The sequence below is a fragment of the Engystomops pustulosus genome, chromosome 4, assembly GCF_040894005.1.
Source record: "Engystomops pustulosus chromosome 4, aEngPut4.maternal, whole genome shotgun sequence".
In the NCBI taxonomy this organism is placed as follows: Eukaryota; Metazoa; Chordata; class Amphibia; order Anura; family Leptodactylidae; genus Engystomops; species Engystomops pustulosus.
In genome coordinates, this window is record NC_092414.1 from 159,870,882 (window position 1) to 159,886,578 (window position 15,697).

At 39.1% G+C, this 15,697-nt stretch overlaps 1 protein-coding gene across 1 annotated transcript; it reads left to right on the forward strand.

The window, feature by feature from the left end:
- The first annotated feature begins 241 nt into the window (after positions 1-241).
- Positions 242-14,998, forward strand: GATM (glycine amidinotransferase). The gene is made up of 9 exons (XM_072148320.1): positions 242-406; positions 2,372-2,575; positions 5,016-5,211; positions 8,247-8,437; positions 10,326-10,463; positions 10,901-11,065; positions 11,650-11,713; positions 13,592-13,708; positions 13,830-14,998. The coding sequence occupies exons 1-9, from the start codon at positions 338-340 to the stop codon at positions 13,940-13,942; spliced, it is 1,257 nt and encodes a 418-aa protein (XP_072004421.1). The 5' UTR covers positions 242-337; the 3' UTR covers positions 13,943-14,998.
- Positions 14,999-15,697: the final 699 nt, after the last annotated feature.

Here is a 15,697-nt window from a genome sequence, read left to right on the forward strand (position 1 = left end):
CTCAGTATGTGCAGTGTTTGGACAGGGCGTGCAGATGTTCTGGGGTCTGATGTTTTTACACATTGCACCCCACTGTCTTTTCTCAGCTAAAAAAGGGAAAAGGTGTTACGTTTCTAGCAAGAGACACTTTCTAATCTGGGAATTTGTGACCTTTAGCTCTGACACTATCACCACCTGTTATCAGCAGCAGCCAATGGAGAGGGTTGTGGAGTTCATATAAAGAGCTTTTACAGCCCTGCAGGGTTCCACACTACTTGGCTTTAGTAGGGATAACACAGGGCTGCTAGCTCTCTTTCATTCAGTGAGAACATTCCCATCCATAGGTAATCCAGGCACCATGCTACGTGTGAGGTGTGTGAGAGGAGGAAGCAGGGGCGCTGAAGCTGTCCATTACATAGGATCCATGGTCTGTATTCCTATATTTCATGCCTTCCATTACATGCCTGTTCACATTGCATAACACTGGCTCTGAGATACTATGAATAAGTGTCTGGTTACTGCAGCTTCTACACAATTACATCAGATCATGTAACATTTACATGAAGTTGCACATACAATTTTAGCTATAGACCCATTGCCTTGTAATTACAGCATTATCTCTCCTTACTATAAAAATAGGGTCCTTGAAATTCATGTAGTCTTGTTAAAGTGACCAGATTATCTTTCATGGTGATAGTGCCAAGGCTACAATTTGTAACAAGTCTCGGTTATCAGATTTGCAATGTTCTTTCCATGTCCACATTGTCAAGTGTATTCTGTCCATTCATCATTTTCATGTATTTGTCAAGTTAGACTGGGACATTAAGATCATAATTCTACTCCACAGATCTGCCTTTGTATTAGGACACTTATAATTTGAATTAGTCCTAATTTGTAATTTGCTCTATTTAAAACATTTCCTATACTATAAGCATCACTTTTCTAAACTTCTGCCCAACGGCTAAATGACTGTACACTAACCACCAAAATAATTACATTTTACAAACTGAATTTGTGCCTCTGCACCCATTCATCATAGTGAATAACTTCTTTCTCCTGGCACACTAGTTGCACATATTTTGTATTTTTTTGAGATGTTTAAAGGCCATTGTTACACAGACTACAGTGTATTGGTAAAAAAATTGATTCCATTTCTATATAAATGTTTTACAACTGTTTCATCCAGAAAGGGTGAATTTAACATTTTTTTCTTCCAAGCAATGTTTATATGTAGCGTTATAGAAACATATAGCATATATCTGGGGTCTTAGTTTACCCCCAATGCACTTCTGCAGCTATAGGGCAGCCAGTGTGCTTCTTTAAATGTATCCAAATTGTGTGACTCTTTATTTAGCAGTGATATCTGTAGAAAATGGTTATCACAAAGTGTTCGGCAGCAAGAATTGCTTCTACCCTACAGGAAAATGTAGATGGGCAACAAATTTTAACTTTGTTGACATAGAAAATTATGGGAGAAAATTCCATTACTGTTTCCTTTCAAAAACATGGAATGGATTTTTACCATAAGACACTTCAGCAACAAATCTTCTGCAAGTGAATTTGTGAACATACCATTAGAGGCCAGATCAAAAGAAGAACCGCAGGCTCCATTATTGCCAGTGGGATCTGCATTTGCAGCCACAGCTGGAGGGAACAGTACAGTATGCACATATTCTAGATTGATTGTAAGCTATAAGCCCAGTGGTTATGTAGATCTATAATTACCTATCTGTTAACCTAATTGATTCCCATCATTGGAATGGTTAAACTAAATTCTGTTACTATGCAGGCATCCTCTAGGAAATGCTCTGCTCAGGGGTTGTTGATAAGATAGCGGCCATATAATCGTGTTTACAGCAGCTGTGACAAAGTTTGTTCTGACCACTAGTTCTCTTAAAGTAAAGGGGGTCACAGTGCAAGTCTCTGGAGTGTTTGATAAAACAGATGACATGTGTACGTGCAGTCTGACATGGAGGGAAGTCATCAAATGCACACAACATGGCCATCAATCTCCCTTCAGACAAGAGGCCCTGTTATGCAGGAGGGCACTGCACTTGTACATTGTATCGGTTTCATGCAGTGACTTGTTATACCAGGAGCCACCACATGGGAGCTACACAAAGAATTCCCTCTGTACTGTAAACCAATGCAAGTGACATCAATCGTAAGGATAAAGGAATACAATTATATGCTGCATATTTAGAAAAATATACCCTGTTCCAGTGGTCAATACATACAATACTCCTGTATTTCTGAGGCCATTCAGAGACATCTTTAAACACATATGTATGGGGATACTTTTCAACTCAGGTTTAGTAACCATTTAATATATAGGAATAAATGGTGATTTGATATAATAATAATAATATTATGTTTTATTTCCCTCTTTCAGCTCAGCAAAGGCCTCGTTGGATGGGTGCAGCGAACTTTCCAAAGCACCCAGGCAGCTGCAGCAACCCGAAAAACCTGCACTGCTGATGAAACTGTCTCCCAAGACAGTCCTGTCTGCTCTTACAATGAATGGGACCCATTAGAGGAAGTCATTGTAGGGAGACCAGAAAATGCAAGTGTTCCTCCTTTCACTGTTGAAGTGAAGGTAAGATGCTGATTTAAGCCAAAATAGGCCATATGTTTAACAAATGTGAAAATGCAGCTACTGAAGGGTGAATATCATCATATTGTCATGGACCAAGATCCTCTAGCATTGCTGTTAAAAGACACCTGTCACCAGGGACCTCATTTTCACTAAAGGTTGCAGAAGCCCATTACACTGCAGTGCAAAAATGCCTCTCAGTCTTTTATAAGCATTTGCATTACAATATAATTGTGTGTTATAACTTACCTTGCTTTGGTTTGGATGCATTTCAAAAAACAACACAAAGGTGGGGGCTAACATCTGAGGAGTGAGTAACACAGACAAGTCATGTGTTGTTTTTTTAAATGCATCCAAACCAAAGCCAAACCCCTGTGTCTACCCAAGGATTTTGTCAGGGTACAAGGTAAGTTTACTTCTCGCTGTTTGTCAGGGTACAAGGTAAGTTTACTTCCCTCTGTTTACTTCAGCAATGACATCATGTCCAGGGCAGGTCACCACAGTAACCAATCACAAGCCTTAAGGGTGACCTCTCTGCTTGCTTTGCTATCTTCATTGCTTCCATTAACTTGAATGGAAAGCACACAGTCAGATCTGAACACAGCTCTATTTAAACAGCAAGTAATATGGGGGTAAATATACCTTTGCTCTCAAGATAGATATGGGTCCCATAAAAGTATTTTAGGTAAATAGAAAATAGAATAAAAATATAGTAAGTATATAGTTTGTCATTTTATTTACACTTCTGTGGTTTTAGCTCTTTGCATTGAGTTGCTTCACTGACCCCTCTCCCTCCTCTGCTCTGATTAAAATAATATAAGGCTTTTAGTTGGATGCTACCGTAATCGCAGAGGGAGGGGCCACAAAGCAGCTCAATGCAGAGAGCAATGAGCACAGCAGTGTGAAAACCACCACCAGTGGTGAAATGATGCTACAGTTCTGAAATATGAATTCATTTTTTAGCAGTCCTGCTTGCTACTAACAACATACACAAAATTTATGGTTACACAGATTTTCAGGGCTGCTACCTTGAAAAATTACTTATAGACTCCCTTTTCATTCACTTTTTCATGGCACACCACTGGCTTACCACTCATACTTATGCAAAAGAGTGCTATGTTTGTTGACATAAATCATAAATAAATGATGAATCATAAATCACATGCTCGGACGCATGTGAAATGAGGACAGCTGGTCCCCGTCCACTGCTACAGTTCAGAAAAGAAAGAGCGCCAAAGTCTTGAACATCTTTATGCCAAGTGGGTTTATTGCTGCAATACACAGTGTAGTTATGATCTGTGTAAATATACAGGGGGTCCCCTACTTAAGGACACCCGACTTACAGACGACCCCTAGTTACAGATGGACCCCTCTGCCCACAGTGACCTCTGGTAAAGCCCTCTGGAGGCTTGACTTTATTCCCAGGCTGCAATGATCAGCTGTAAGGTGTCTATAATGAAGTTTTATTGATAATCCTTGCTCCCATTACACCAATTTGTCTGGTACAACAATTATAAAATATACAGTTCCAACTTACATACAAATTCAACTTAAGTAAAACCCAAGGAACCTATCTTGTACGTAACATGGGGACTGCCTGTAATCTACAAAAATAAAACAGAACTTCGATATATAGCAATTTGGATATGAATTCACTACATCATTTATCAAAAAATTGATTTAAAGGATTGACCATTAGTATCTGATCATCAGGGGCCTCAAGACTAATTTGACCAAATAAATGTAAATGATAATCTATTAATGTTGTAAAAATTTGCAAATCTTTAGCATTTTTAATTGTATATTGATAATGAGAAATAGGCAAACCCATAGAACGAAAATCTGTCAGTACTAGCACTCGCTTGTATGAAGCCTCCGCTTTTGAAGTGTACTCTGGAAAGTACAGTCAGATTAAGCTGTTGAAAACTAACACTTTTTCATAGAAGCTCACAAAAGTTGTGTCTGGCAAAAAAACTCAACTGTTTCAACTGGAATATGCAGCTATAAGCAATAACTGAGGATCAAGCACTCATATCCACATACAAACTATACATAAACATATACATTAACCCTTCTAGTTACACATTCCATTATAACGGTCACAAAACAGACATGACTGTAAAAGGGTTAAAGTACAGTTGTCAGCTCCAGTGACAATTCTAGTCTGGCAAAGCCATTTAACTAACGTCAGGAGGCAGCTGTCCATGGCATCTAGTGTTGCATCTGCTCCTTAAAATGTTTTTCCCAGAAAGTAAAAGAGAGGCTGTGCTTAGTGGATTATATAACATATCCTGGAAGCAGGGATCGGTATAGATGATGGCAGCAGATGTCTATGTCAGATTTGTAGCAGCTTCTTCTATTAGGAGTAATGTGATGAGCGTCATACTAAGTACAGCTGTTTAGGCAATATATTGTGAAACGATTCCTTTGTCTCCATTTTTAGGCAAACACCTATGAAAAGTATTGGCCTTTTTACCAGAAGCATGGAGGCTCTCAGTTTCCTCAGGAACATGTGAAGAAAGCCATTGCTGAAATTGAGGAAATGTGCAATATTTTACGCCATGAAGGCGTTATTGTACAGAGACCTGAGGTGATCGATTGGTCAGTGAAATACAAAACACCAGACTTCGAATCCACAGGTTTGTTACGATCAAGTATCTAATTTTGGATTGATATGTAATATGCAGTTCCGATTATCTGCCTATTTATTAGGATACATCACATAGCTTGGCAATAAAAGAAACACTGTAGTTCATATGTTGCAGATGTCACAAATTGATCAGGTTCCGTGATCTGTGTAGCAGTCAAAAGCAGGTGCCGCTCCCGTTCACATTTTTAAGCTTAGGGTTTATTCACACATAGCTGTTTTTTCTCAGGATGCCATCTGTGATTTTCACTGATGAACTATTCTTTTCCATGTGTTTTTTCACGTGTCCTTTCCAAACGGAAGTGAGAAAAAAAATGTGTTAAAAAGCTGATAAAAAAGGAAACAAAACAAATCCTATGACGACATGCCTGTGTGAATAAGCCCTTAGTGTGGCTACATTATTTGCCACTTCATTTCTCATCTACAGGAGTGCATAAACCAATTAAGCAAACAACAAATTTGTGAAAATGTGGTGGGAATAATGTATGTTCAATTTTTAATGTAATTTGTGACAAAAAACTAACACCTTTTCATGAGTAGTTCAATCTAATTGTGTGCGGTGGCACCTGGGAAATGAGATGTTGGACACTATTCAGTATTAGGCTACATTCACACGGGTGCTACATTCAGGCGCACTGGAGAGGAGTAGGGATGAGCGCTGCTCACCCCTCCCCTCTCCATAGGAAATAGCGCCACGCGGCCTTTCTTACAGCCAGAGATAGAGCATCTTTTTTGCGGCCACAGCACAGTATGGGGAGCTCACACTGTGCTCCCCATACTGAGCCTGAGCGTCATAGATGACTATGGGAGACATATATACGACCAAAAATTTGCGGCTGTATATACGCCCCCCATACATGTGTGAATATTGCCTTAGGTTAAATTCACACCTCATCCTTTTAATATACTCAGCATATATACACACCAGGAGATATATACACAAGCATAGTTTTTGCCTTAGTCTGCCCAATATACATCGTATACTGTGCAAAACACCGGATGGAAAAACTTAGCAAGGTACTTTTTTCCATCATGCTCCCTCCTGCTGAGTGACATAGCCATTGCCCCCTTCCTGAGTGCATTGCCCCCTTCCTCTGTTGAGGGAATACGTCCCGCAGCGGAGGGAGGACCCCAGTGATAACGTCAGTAGGGGCCAATCACCAACTGCAAATTTCACTCCTGTGTGTTCAGAGGGGAGGAGGAGGCACCGAAAGACGTATCCTACTGTGTGTAAATACAGTGAGATATGTATGTGCCATATGGTGTGAGGACATGATGGGAATCCGACATGTCCTTACAATGTAGGGAAAAAACAAGATGTAAATCCAGCCTAAGGGACATACACTATAATGAATGACCTGGTGTAGACTTTGCTCCATTGTAATGTGCAACTAAAGGAGAAGAGGGCAGCGCTGTTCACAGGAAAATGACTAATCTTTGCTTTAGCATGGGAAAATCACAGCAGGCTGATAAGATCCTCTGAATAAAGTCCCTCATACAGTAATACAAAAGAAACTTTATTGTTAAGTTTTAATCATATAAATCGGCCTCTTATTTTATGGATGGCTGTAATTATCAGTTGTTGTAACCCCAGGGGGCACATTGGTCTGATCTTGTTGAGGTGGCAAAAAACAGTGAAGGGCACAAGCTGGCAGATAAAAAGGACATTCATTTAGGAGACCTTGCAGAACTCATGAGTATGGGCATTGTTGCCGGTTTTCTCATGTCAGTGCCTGTAGTCATGACAACAAATGACTTTCGGCCATAATCACCAGTTGTACGATTCTTGTGGGTTTGCACTAACCATCGAGGGAATTTCTGCTAAATGACGTAACTCTCCCTCTGCCACGTGACAAGGCAGACACTACAATAAGGAGCTAGTGAAGTTACTTCAAGATTCTTCTCAATTGGATCTTCCTTATGTAAATAAAAGCTTGAAAAGTGATTCCCCACCATTACATTATGGGGAGAAGCAGTACGGAGAATGAAGTGCTCGCTACCCACTGTGCTGAGAACTGGAACATACCCCCATTCTCTTTCGGGGGTCTAAACCAGTGATGGCGAACCTTTTAGCTGCCGGGTGCCCAAACTCCAACCCAAAACCCCCCTTATTTATTGCGAGGTGCCAACCAAAAGTTAAAGCAGTAACTTATTGCTCCATGCTCCTCAACAACATTCCATCATATTGGCCTCCTCAGGACAAGATGGAAAATTTGCAACATTTTAGCTTCTTTCCAGTGTCCCTCTGTACTCTAAGTCAGTATCACTTTAATATATGAGTGAAAACAGCATCCTTTAAATTGCTTGGAACTGCTGGAAGATTGTTTGAGTCCTGTCTGGTGTGCTGGGGTGATGGCCCGAGTGCCCACAAAAAGGGCTCTGAGTGCCGCCTCTGGCACCCGTGCCATAGGTTCGCCACCACTGGTCTAAACAATTGGACCACTGGCTTATCAGTCAGTAATTGCATAGTTTAGCAATATGCCATCACTTTAAAATGTGTATAAAGACCAAATTTTAAAAATATTGCCTATTGACAAGATAGTTGACTAGTATCTGCTCAGTGGGGAGGTCCCACCACTGGAAACCCCATTGACAAGGGGTTCATGTTCCCTCGATCTGAATGGAGCAGTTGCAGTCAAATAAACAAGGTGCTCCACATATAAACAGGGAATATAGGACACCCATTTTCGCAGGCAGTTAGGGTGCCTGAGCTTGGACCCCCACAATCAACAACCTGTGGCTTAGGTATGATTGTAAATCATGGGACAAAGGGAGGACCTATCACCTGTCCTGGGATGTCAGCTACTTTTACCATGAACTAACAATTTTGGACCATTTTGTCTTAAAACTTTGTTCTGTTCATTTATTTTTCCTTGTGGAAATTGATGAATAAATTTGACAAGGGGGCATTACCAGTATTAATAGGGCATGATCCTAAACACCTAGCTGATTCAATGCTTGGAGTACCAGTCACATACCTCCATATGGACAAAACTTGATTATGATTTTGCTGCATTTTATGTGCAGGTCTATATGCTGCTATGCCTAGAGACATCCTGCTGGTTGTTGGTAATGAGATCATTGAAGCCCCTATGGCATGGAGATCCCGCTTCTTCGAATATAGGGCCTACCGTCCTCTGATTAAAGACTATTTCCGTCGGGGGGCAAAGTGGACCACTGCACCTAAACCAACAATGGCTGATGAGCTCTATGACCAGGTAACATTTTATATCTTTCATTTTTCTTGTTTTTCTTTTCTTTTTTTACCTTTAGCCATAGAAAAGGGCTAATGTGCTGCATTTTCCAGTTTTTACTCCCCCATTGGTACTTTCTCTCCTATATCGTTGGTGGCAGGACTGCCAACTGGGCTAAAGGAGAGGAGATGCTGGCAGTGTGCAGCTCTCTGCAGTCTCCAGTCACTAGAAGGTGCTCAAGAGGCTGCGGCTCCTTGGGGGGCCCTGACTCCTCTCATAATGGCAGGTGTGTTTTGTGTGTGCTGATCTTTTGTGTGTTTCCATTGTATGTGCTTAAAGTGTCATTTGTGTTGGAGTTGCAATCCATTTTATGTCATCATTTCACTTGATCATTGCTTTACAATTAACGATGGACATAACATAAGCAGCCATTTGGGAGTACTCACATAGTATTACAACAAGTCTATCTATCTATCTATCTATCTATCTATCTATCTATCTATCTATCTATCCATATACACACAAACCACACTCCCCTTCAACTTTTTACCTCCTTCTCAAGCAGTGTGCTATTTTTATCCCTGAGACATCCCCAATAAAATCTGTTTTGCAAGCTGGTTACTGTCTAGTGGAAAACAATACTAGGAGATGACATCACTAGCGCCACCGATCTTGAAGTGACTTACAACTTCATTATAAGTTATACAAATGGTAATTTATTAGCCCTTTTTGAAGCATAGTAAAGCTGTTTCTTATTTTTTATGTTTTGACCAATGGTCAATTACATATCATTTTCTGTACTTCAGTTATCACACTGAAATTTCTATAATTCCAAATACAATCACCAGATGCCACTTTTTTCTATAGGAAGGAAGCAGAATATTCTTTATTAGCGCAGCAAATGTTTCCTACACTGTAGTTGTAAAACATTTTAGATTGTGTGAGACATACAGTAATGTGCATAATCTGTCCACTAGAGGGGGCTGCTGGGCAGTAATACAATTTCCTAATATAACCAGCTCTAACCACTGCACATATGACAGGGGAATGACTTAAATCAATGTGCAGTTGTTTGAAACACAAGCTCCCTTTCTGAGGTTAAGTCGAATCCCCTAAACTAGAGTTGGGCAATTAATTTTCCCATGGGCCACATGATGAATTGGAATGGATTTAGAGGGCTAGAATAAAATACTTACAGGGGTTGTCCACTTTCTGCAAATAATTGATATGGTTTGTGTAATGAAAACTTATACAATTTGCCAATATACTTTTTGCACCAATTCCTTAAATCCCACACTCTGTCCGAATCAGTCGGATCGCCTGACCCCCAATTTCTGTCGCATGAAATCCGAACGCCAAAATCCGATTGCCAAAATCTGATCGCGTGCGACACAATCCCAGTGCAGACCGCTATTAAACACCTGTCGCAACCGTCGGAAAGTCTGATGAAAGTGTGCGCATGGAGCCTAAGTAAATAAGCCCCAGTGTAGTACAATGTGCTCACATGTAAGGATAGGAGCCACAATCTTCTTTATCTGCACAACACAATAGGAAAAAATATTTAATTTATTAGCAATATATATTAGACTCAAATACATTTTATGACTGTATTTGATTATACCATTTCCACACAGAGGGGATCACAAATATTATTAGACTTTTTATTTTAAAAAAATTTCCAAGTTACCGTATATACGCATATATATTAGGACTATAATATAATTAGCTTTAATTCACTACTTCAGCTCTGCTACATATATCATTATTTTTACCACAAGCAGCAGATATCACTGTTCTAGTAATTGCCATATTTGTGTATAGCAGAAAACATCTCCTCCTAGTACAGGGCCTACATATTTTGGTCTCAGAGCTATGAATGTAACAAGTCACACATGTAATGTCTTTATTTCAGGAATACCCTATCCGTACTGTAGAAGACAGACACAAGCTCGCTGCTCAAGGAAAATTTGTTACTACAGAGTTTGAGCCCTGTTTTGATGCTGCTGACTTTATGAGAGCTGGAAGAGATATATTTGCACAAAGAAGCCAGGTACAGTCTATGTTCCACCCCTTAAAGACAGACATAACAGATTAGATGCTCCATTTGTAAGAGTGGGCTATTACAGAAAGCTTTCTGTGCCTGCCACCTTTCTGTACTATTTCTATTATTGTACAGGTACCATAAAGTCTGTATATGAAGTGCCATGGTCTCATTTTTGTAGCTTTGTAACTAGAATACTATAGATTCTGCATATTTATTTATAGTATAATGATCTATTTTAAGCTATAGTTGTGATATGAAGACTTCACGGAATAAGCTGCTTCCTGATTCTCAACTTTTACTGTATCCTGGCTGCCAACAAGATTCTGAGGTCATATTTCCAGACTATTGTTGTGAAAAGATATGACTTTCAGATGGATAATTGGCAACCACCAGGCTTGCTTTTGCTGTTGTTTTCTACCATAAGATTTCTTGTTTTATATTAGGTGACAAACTACCTTGGAATTGAATGGATGCGCAGACATCTGGCCCCTGAGTACAAAGTACATGTCATCTCATTTAAGGATCCCAATCCCATGCATATTGATGCAACCTTCAATATTATTGGACCAGGCCTTGTACTCTCTAACCCAGATCGCCCCTGCCATCAGGTGAATACCATCTATCTATCTATCTAGACAGCCAGAAAATGTAAAAAGCGGGCAGCACTCCAGGGTCAAAATCAAAAGTTGGTGATCTTTATTGAACAAGTGGTGACGTTTCTGTGTAGGATACCTTTATCAAGCTTGATAAAGGTATCCTACATTAAAACGTCGCCACTTCTTCAATAAAGATCACCAACTTTTGATTTTGACCCTGGAGTGCTGCCCGCTTTTTTTTACATTTTCTACTTACAAGAGGACCAAGCCAAGAGCTTTGGGGGCTTTGCACCTCTGTGGAGTCTTACAAACTGTGCTGACTTGAACTCTACTACTTTTTTAAATGTATCTATCTATCTATCTATCTATCTATCTATCTATATATCTATCTATTATCATTCAATCATCTATCTTTCTCTCTATCTCATATCTATCTATCTTTCTATATTTTATCAATCATCTATCATCTTTACATTATCTGTCTATCTATCTATTATCTGTCACTTCAAATCATTTACTTATAATGCTTATTCTAATAATAGCGATAACAATAAAAAAATTGCACTTCTAAAAACCCTTTTACTGCTTTTTAATAGATTGACCTGTTCAAAAAGGCTGGCTGGACTATTGTCACTCCCCCCACTCCACTCATCCCAGATGGTATGTTTTGTAAATGCTTCTCCTCCTTCTAATGGATGTGACGTATCTCAATTAATATTCAACTAACACACATTAAATGGGTTATACAAAGTTTGGTAGCTATCTCCTATCCACAGATGAGAGCCAGACTGCTGGGACCCCCACCTTTCACTAGAAGGGGACCTCTAGCAATCTGGAGAACGCGGATCCCGCTCTCACTAATCAATCCAATCCAACACTATGGGAGCAGTTGGAAATTGCTCTCATTCAGTGAGTGCCAGAGATAGCTAAGCTCTGTGCTCTGAAAATTCAGACACTCCCATGCTATTGAATAATGACACAGGACAGCTTGTCTTGTTGCTCCACCAATTAGTGAGAATATGACACTCAGTCTCCAGATTGTCGAGGTCCTATTCTCATTATCAGTGAGAGGGGATCCCAGCTGTTAGACCCTCATTCATCACCTTGTTTGGTGGATAGCATACTAACTAGCTACAACCACTTTAAAGGGAACCTGTCAGCAGAAATTGACCTAATAAACCACTACCAGTATGTTGTCAACCAGCCACACACCTTCCAAATCAGATCATATTTCTTTCATGAGTGTGGTGGCGTCATCAAAAAAATCTACTTTGAAGTGAGATGTAAATCTATTGCTTAAAGTAAAGGTGGCAGAGATTTTTAACACTAAAGTCAAGCTCTCTCTTCCTCTGAAAGCCCCTTTCACTGTAATTGATGGTCCTGCATCAAGAGACATCCCCAACCAGATCTCCTGAAGTCCGATGACAGAGCTTCCCACCTGACTTCAGTGTTAAACTCTCCTCCTCCCTGACTTTATACAGCCAATTTACATCTCACTTCAAAGTTGATTTTCTGGATGAGGCCACCACACTGGGACCTGTAAGAAAAAAAAATAGAAGGTGTTACGCTGCTTGACAATATTCTGGTAGTGGTATATTAGTTAAATTGCTGATGACATGTTCGCTTTAAGGTTCTAGTGGTGCCTGTGTATACAGGATTGGAACAGTTTATGCTGTGATGGAACATAAAACTCTTGACCATTGAATTTGTGGCTTTTTTCATTGATAAGAAGTGGCTGAAGGATCTCTTCTTGAAATTATTATGGTCACAATGAAAATGTATGATATTACCATATTTTTCGGACTATAAGGCGCAAAAAAATCCTTTGATTTTCTCAGAAATCAAAGGTGCAGCTTAAAGTCCAGTGCGCCTTATATATGAACCGTACTTACAGACAACAGCTGCCTTGAATTGTGCACAGGTATGCCACCTGTTGGTCATTCATCCTTATACAGGCAGTCCCCGGGTTACGTACAAGATAGGGTCCGGATGTTTGTTCTTAAGTTGAATTTGTGTGTAACTCGAAACTGTATATTTTATCATTGAAGTTCTAGACAAATTATTTTTTGTCCCAGTAACAATTGGAGTTTCAAAATTTTTTGCTGTAATGGGACCAAGGATTATCAATAAAGCTTCATTACAGACATCTTACAGCTGATAATTGCAGTCTGGGACTATAGTAAAGCATCCAGAGAGCTTCACCAGAGGTCACAGTGGGCAGAGGGGTCCGTCTGTAACTATGGGTCGTCTGTAAGTTGGGTGTCCTTAAGTAGGGGACCGCCTGTAATCAGGTGCGCCTTATATATGAACCTAGACATTTAAGCAGGCATTTATTGATTGTGCGCCTTATAATCCTGTACGCCTTATAGTTCGAAAAATACGGTACACATAAGATGTGTCTATTGAGAGATCTTCATAGACCGGTCAATCTTCACGACTTTGATCTTATTTTACCATCAATCTATGTATGACGGTGGTTAATATCTTCTATGACAATAATTTTTTTCATCACCATCTCATGTACTGTTCCGTTTGCAGACCATCCTCTATGGATGTCATCAAAATGGCTTTCCATGAATGTCTTAATGCTGGATGAGAAACGTGTAATGGTGGATGCTAATGAGACTTCCATTCAGAAGATGTTTGAGAAGTTAGGTGAGTTATGTGATGGCTGCTATCTGGCTTATGCATCACAATTTTTAGGAAATTTTTTGGAAGTGTTTTTGGCTTCTTTTTTTTTATGAATGATGCCAATTTCTTTCTTTTTTTATTCCAGGCATCTCCACTGTTAAAGTGAGTATTCGCCATGCGAATTCATTAGGAGGTGGATTCCATTGCTGGACCTGTGATGTTCGTCGCCGTGGAACCCTGGAGTCCTATTTCAGCTAATGCAATAGCTGGAAACTGCAGTAAATCAGCTCTTTAGTTCCTTAACATTTTAAGTAAAGCTAGTATTATAATATCCAGCCTTTCTAGTGTGACCTGCATTAAATTGCAAGCTCTTCTAACATGGAAGGGTTTAGCAGGGAATTTAATTCTTTTGCCCTCCAAATTGTGGGTTGTTTTAAGACCAAAACTCACAGAAAGAAAACATTTTAGAAATGTTACATTTGCATTTGAGAATCGGTTATTAAATCCAGTGGTTCAGTGACGGGAGAACGGGTGCACTCATTTTTTCTGTCTACCTCTGTCTTATCATAAGGCAGCTGTGAATATACCATATCATTTCCTAACCTTTTTATCCAGTATTCTTGACTGGCTACAAGGTATTGAAGTGTTCATAGACGGTAATCCTAATTCATTCTTATAGAAAGTGATCCTAATTCATTCTCACTCTACTTGTTTTGTTATCAAATCATTTAAAGATATATTTTTTTAGCAATTTTTTGGGAAAACGCTTTTATAACATTTTTACCCACATTTAGTAACACAATGGAATTCTGTTGTACTGACATTCGTAATTATCATCAGCTATAGTAATACAGAGAGGTCAAAGAAATCAGCTAAAAACTAAATACTGAAAATAAGATAAAACAACATAACAGTTTCCTCCGAACCTCCAATCCGTTGTTGTATCAATTGAAAAGATGGGAATCTACCTCTAGAATAACCCATCTGTAACAGTGATCCCCAATGTTATATAATCTGTATTCTGTATTCCCAGGATCATATGTTCTTATCATCTACATGAATTTCTGCATGTATATAAACATATACATATGTTTTATGGTTTTTATACTGTGAAGAGACAGTTTTATACATTTATAACAATACATGCTGCATGGTATATAAATGGATTGTTACTTGCTGCTTTGTGTACCATTGGTTATCCTGTTTCATCCTTTGCACTCAAGTTATCCCAGACAAAAAAATAAGAGCATTTCAATGCTCGTTCCCATAAAACATGGCAGCAACAATAGGTGACTTGCTTTAAATAAATTAATTCATACGTAAATGTGTTTCAAGTGTGACTTGTTTTATTTATTATAGAAAATATTGATTTGTATTCTGTTCAGGATATCACATGGAAAAACATTTTAAAATCTTGATACAGATGAAAGGGGTCTGCATGCAGGTCAATTATGTATCCTGTTGCTCAATTCATTACTATGGGAGTGTCGGAAATTGCCAACCACATAGCTTAGGTATGTCCCTTTCGCTAGAGTACTGGAGATAGCCCTGTGCTGTGCTCACCAATTTCCTACACTCCAGTAGTATCAAATAGAGCAGTAGAACACATGACCAACCTGTCGCTTGATTCAATTAATCAGAACAGGACTTGTGAACTGTGGGGATCAGTTCTTGTTACTAGTGGGGGTCCAACTGCTGGAAACGGGAAAACAATCTAGCTTGGTACAACCCTTTAAACTTCATAGTAATCTAACAATTCTCCAGACTATTGCTGATTATAGTCCGTCCAACTTCTGTAGAACCAATCTCTGAATGCTATTATGAGTGGCCCAGCAAGACGGCTGCTACAATAATCATTTTTTTAAAACAAAATGAAAAAAAAATAAAACTAAATTGAAAAAAATAGTCAGAAAATAAATACATATTAAAAAAATACTAAAATAATGTTTAAATTTAAAGGGAACCTGTTAGCAGAGTGCTATTTGTTATCAGGGTACAAGGACTTGAAATAAA

Bases quoted from the DNA above. Each gene is read 5' to 3' on its own strand.
- GATM (XM_072148320.1), top strand. From the start codon at position 338: ATGCTACGTGTGAGGTGTGTGAGAGGAGGAAGCAGGGGCGCTGAAGCT. The intron at 407-2,371 runs GTCTGTATTCCT...TCCCTCTTTCAG, and splicing joins TCCATTACATAGGATCCATG to CTCAGCAAAGGCCTCGTTGG. The intron at 5,212-8,246 runs GTTTGTTACGAT...TTTTATGTGCAG, and splicing joins ACCAGACTTCGAATCCACAG to GTCTATATGCTGCTATGCCT.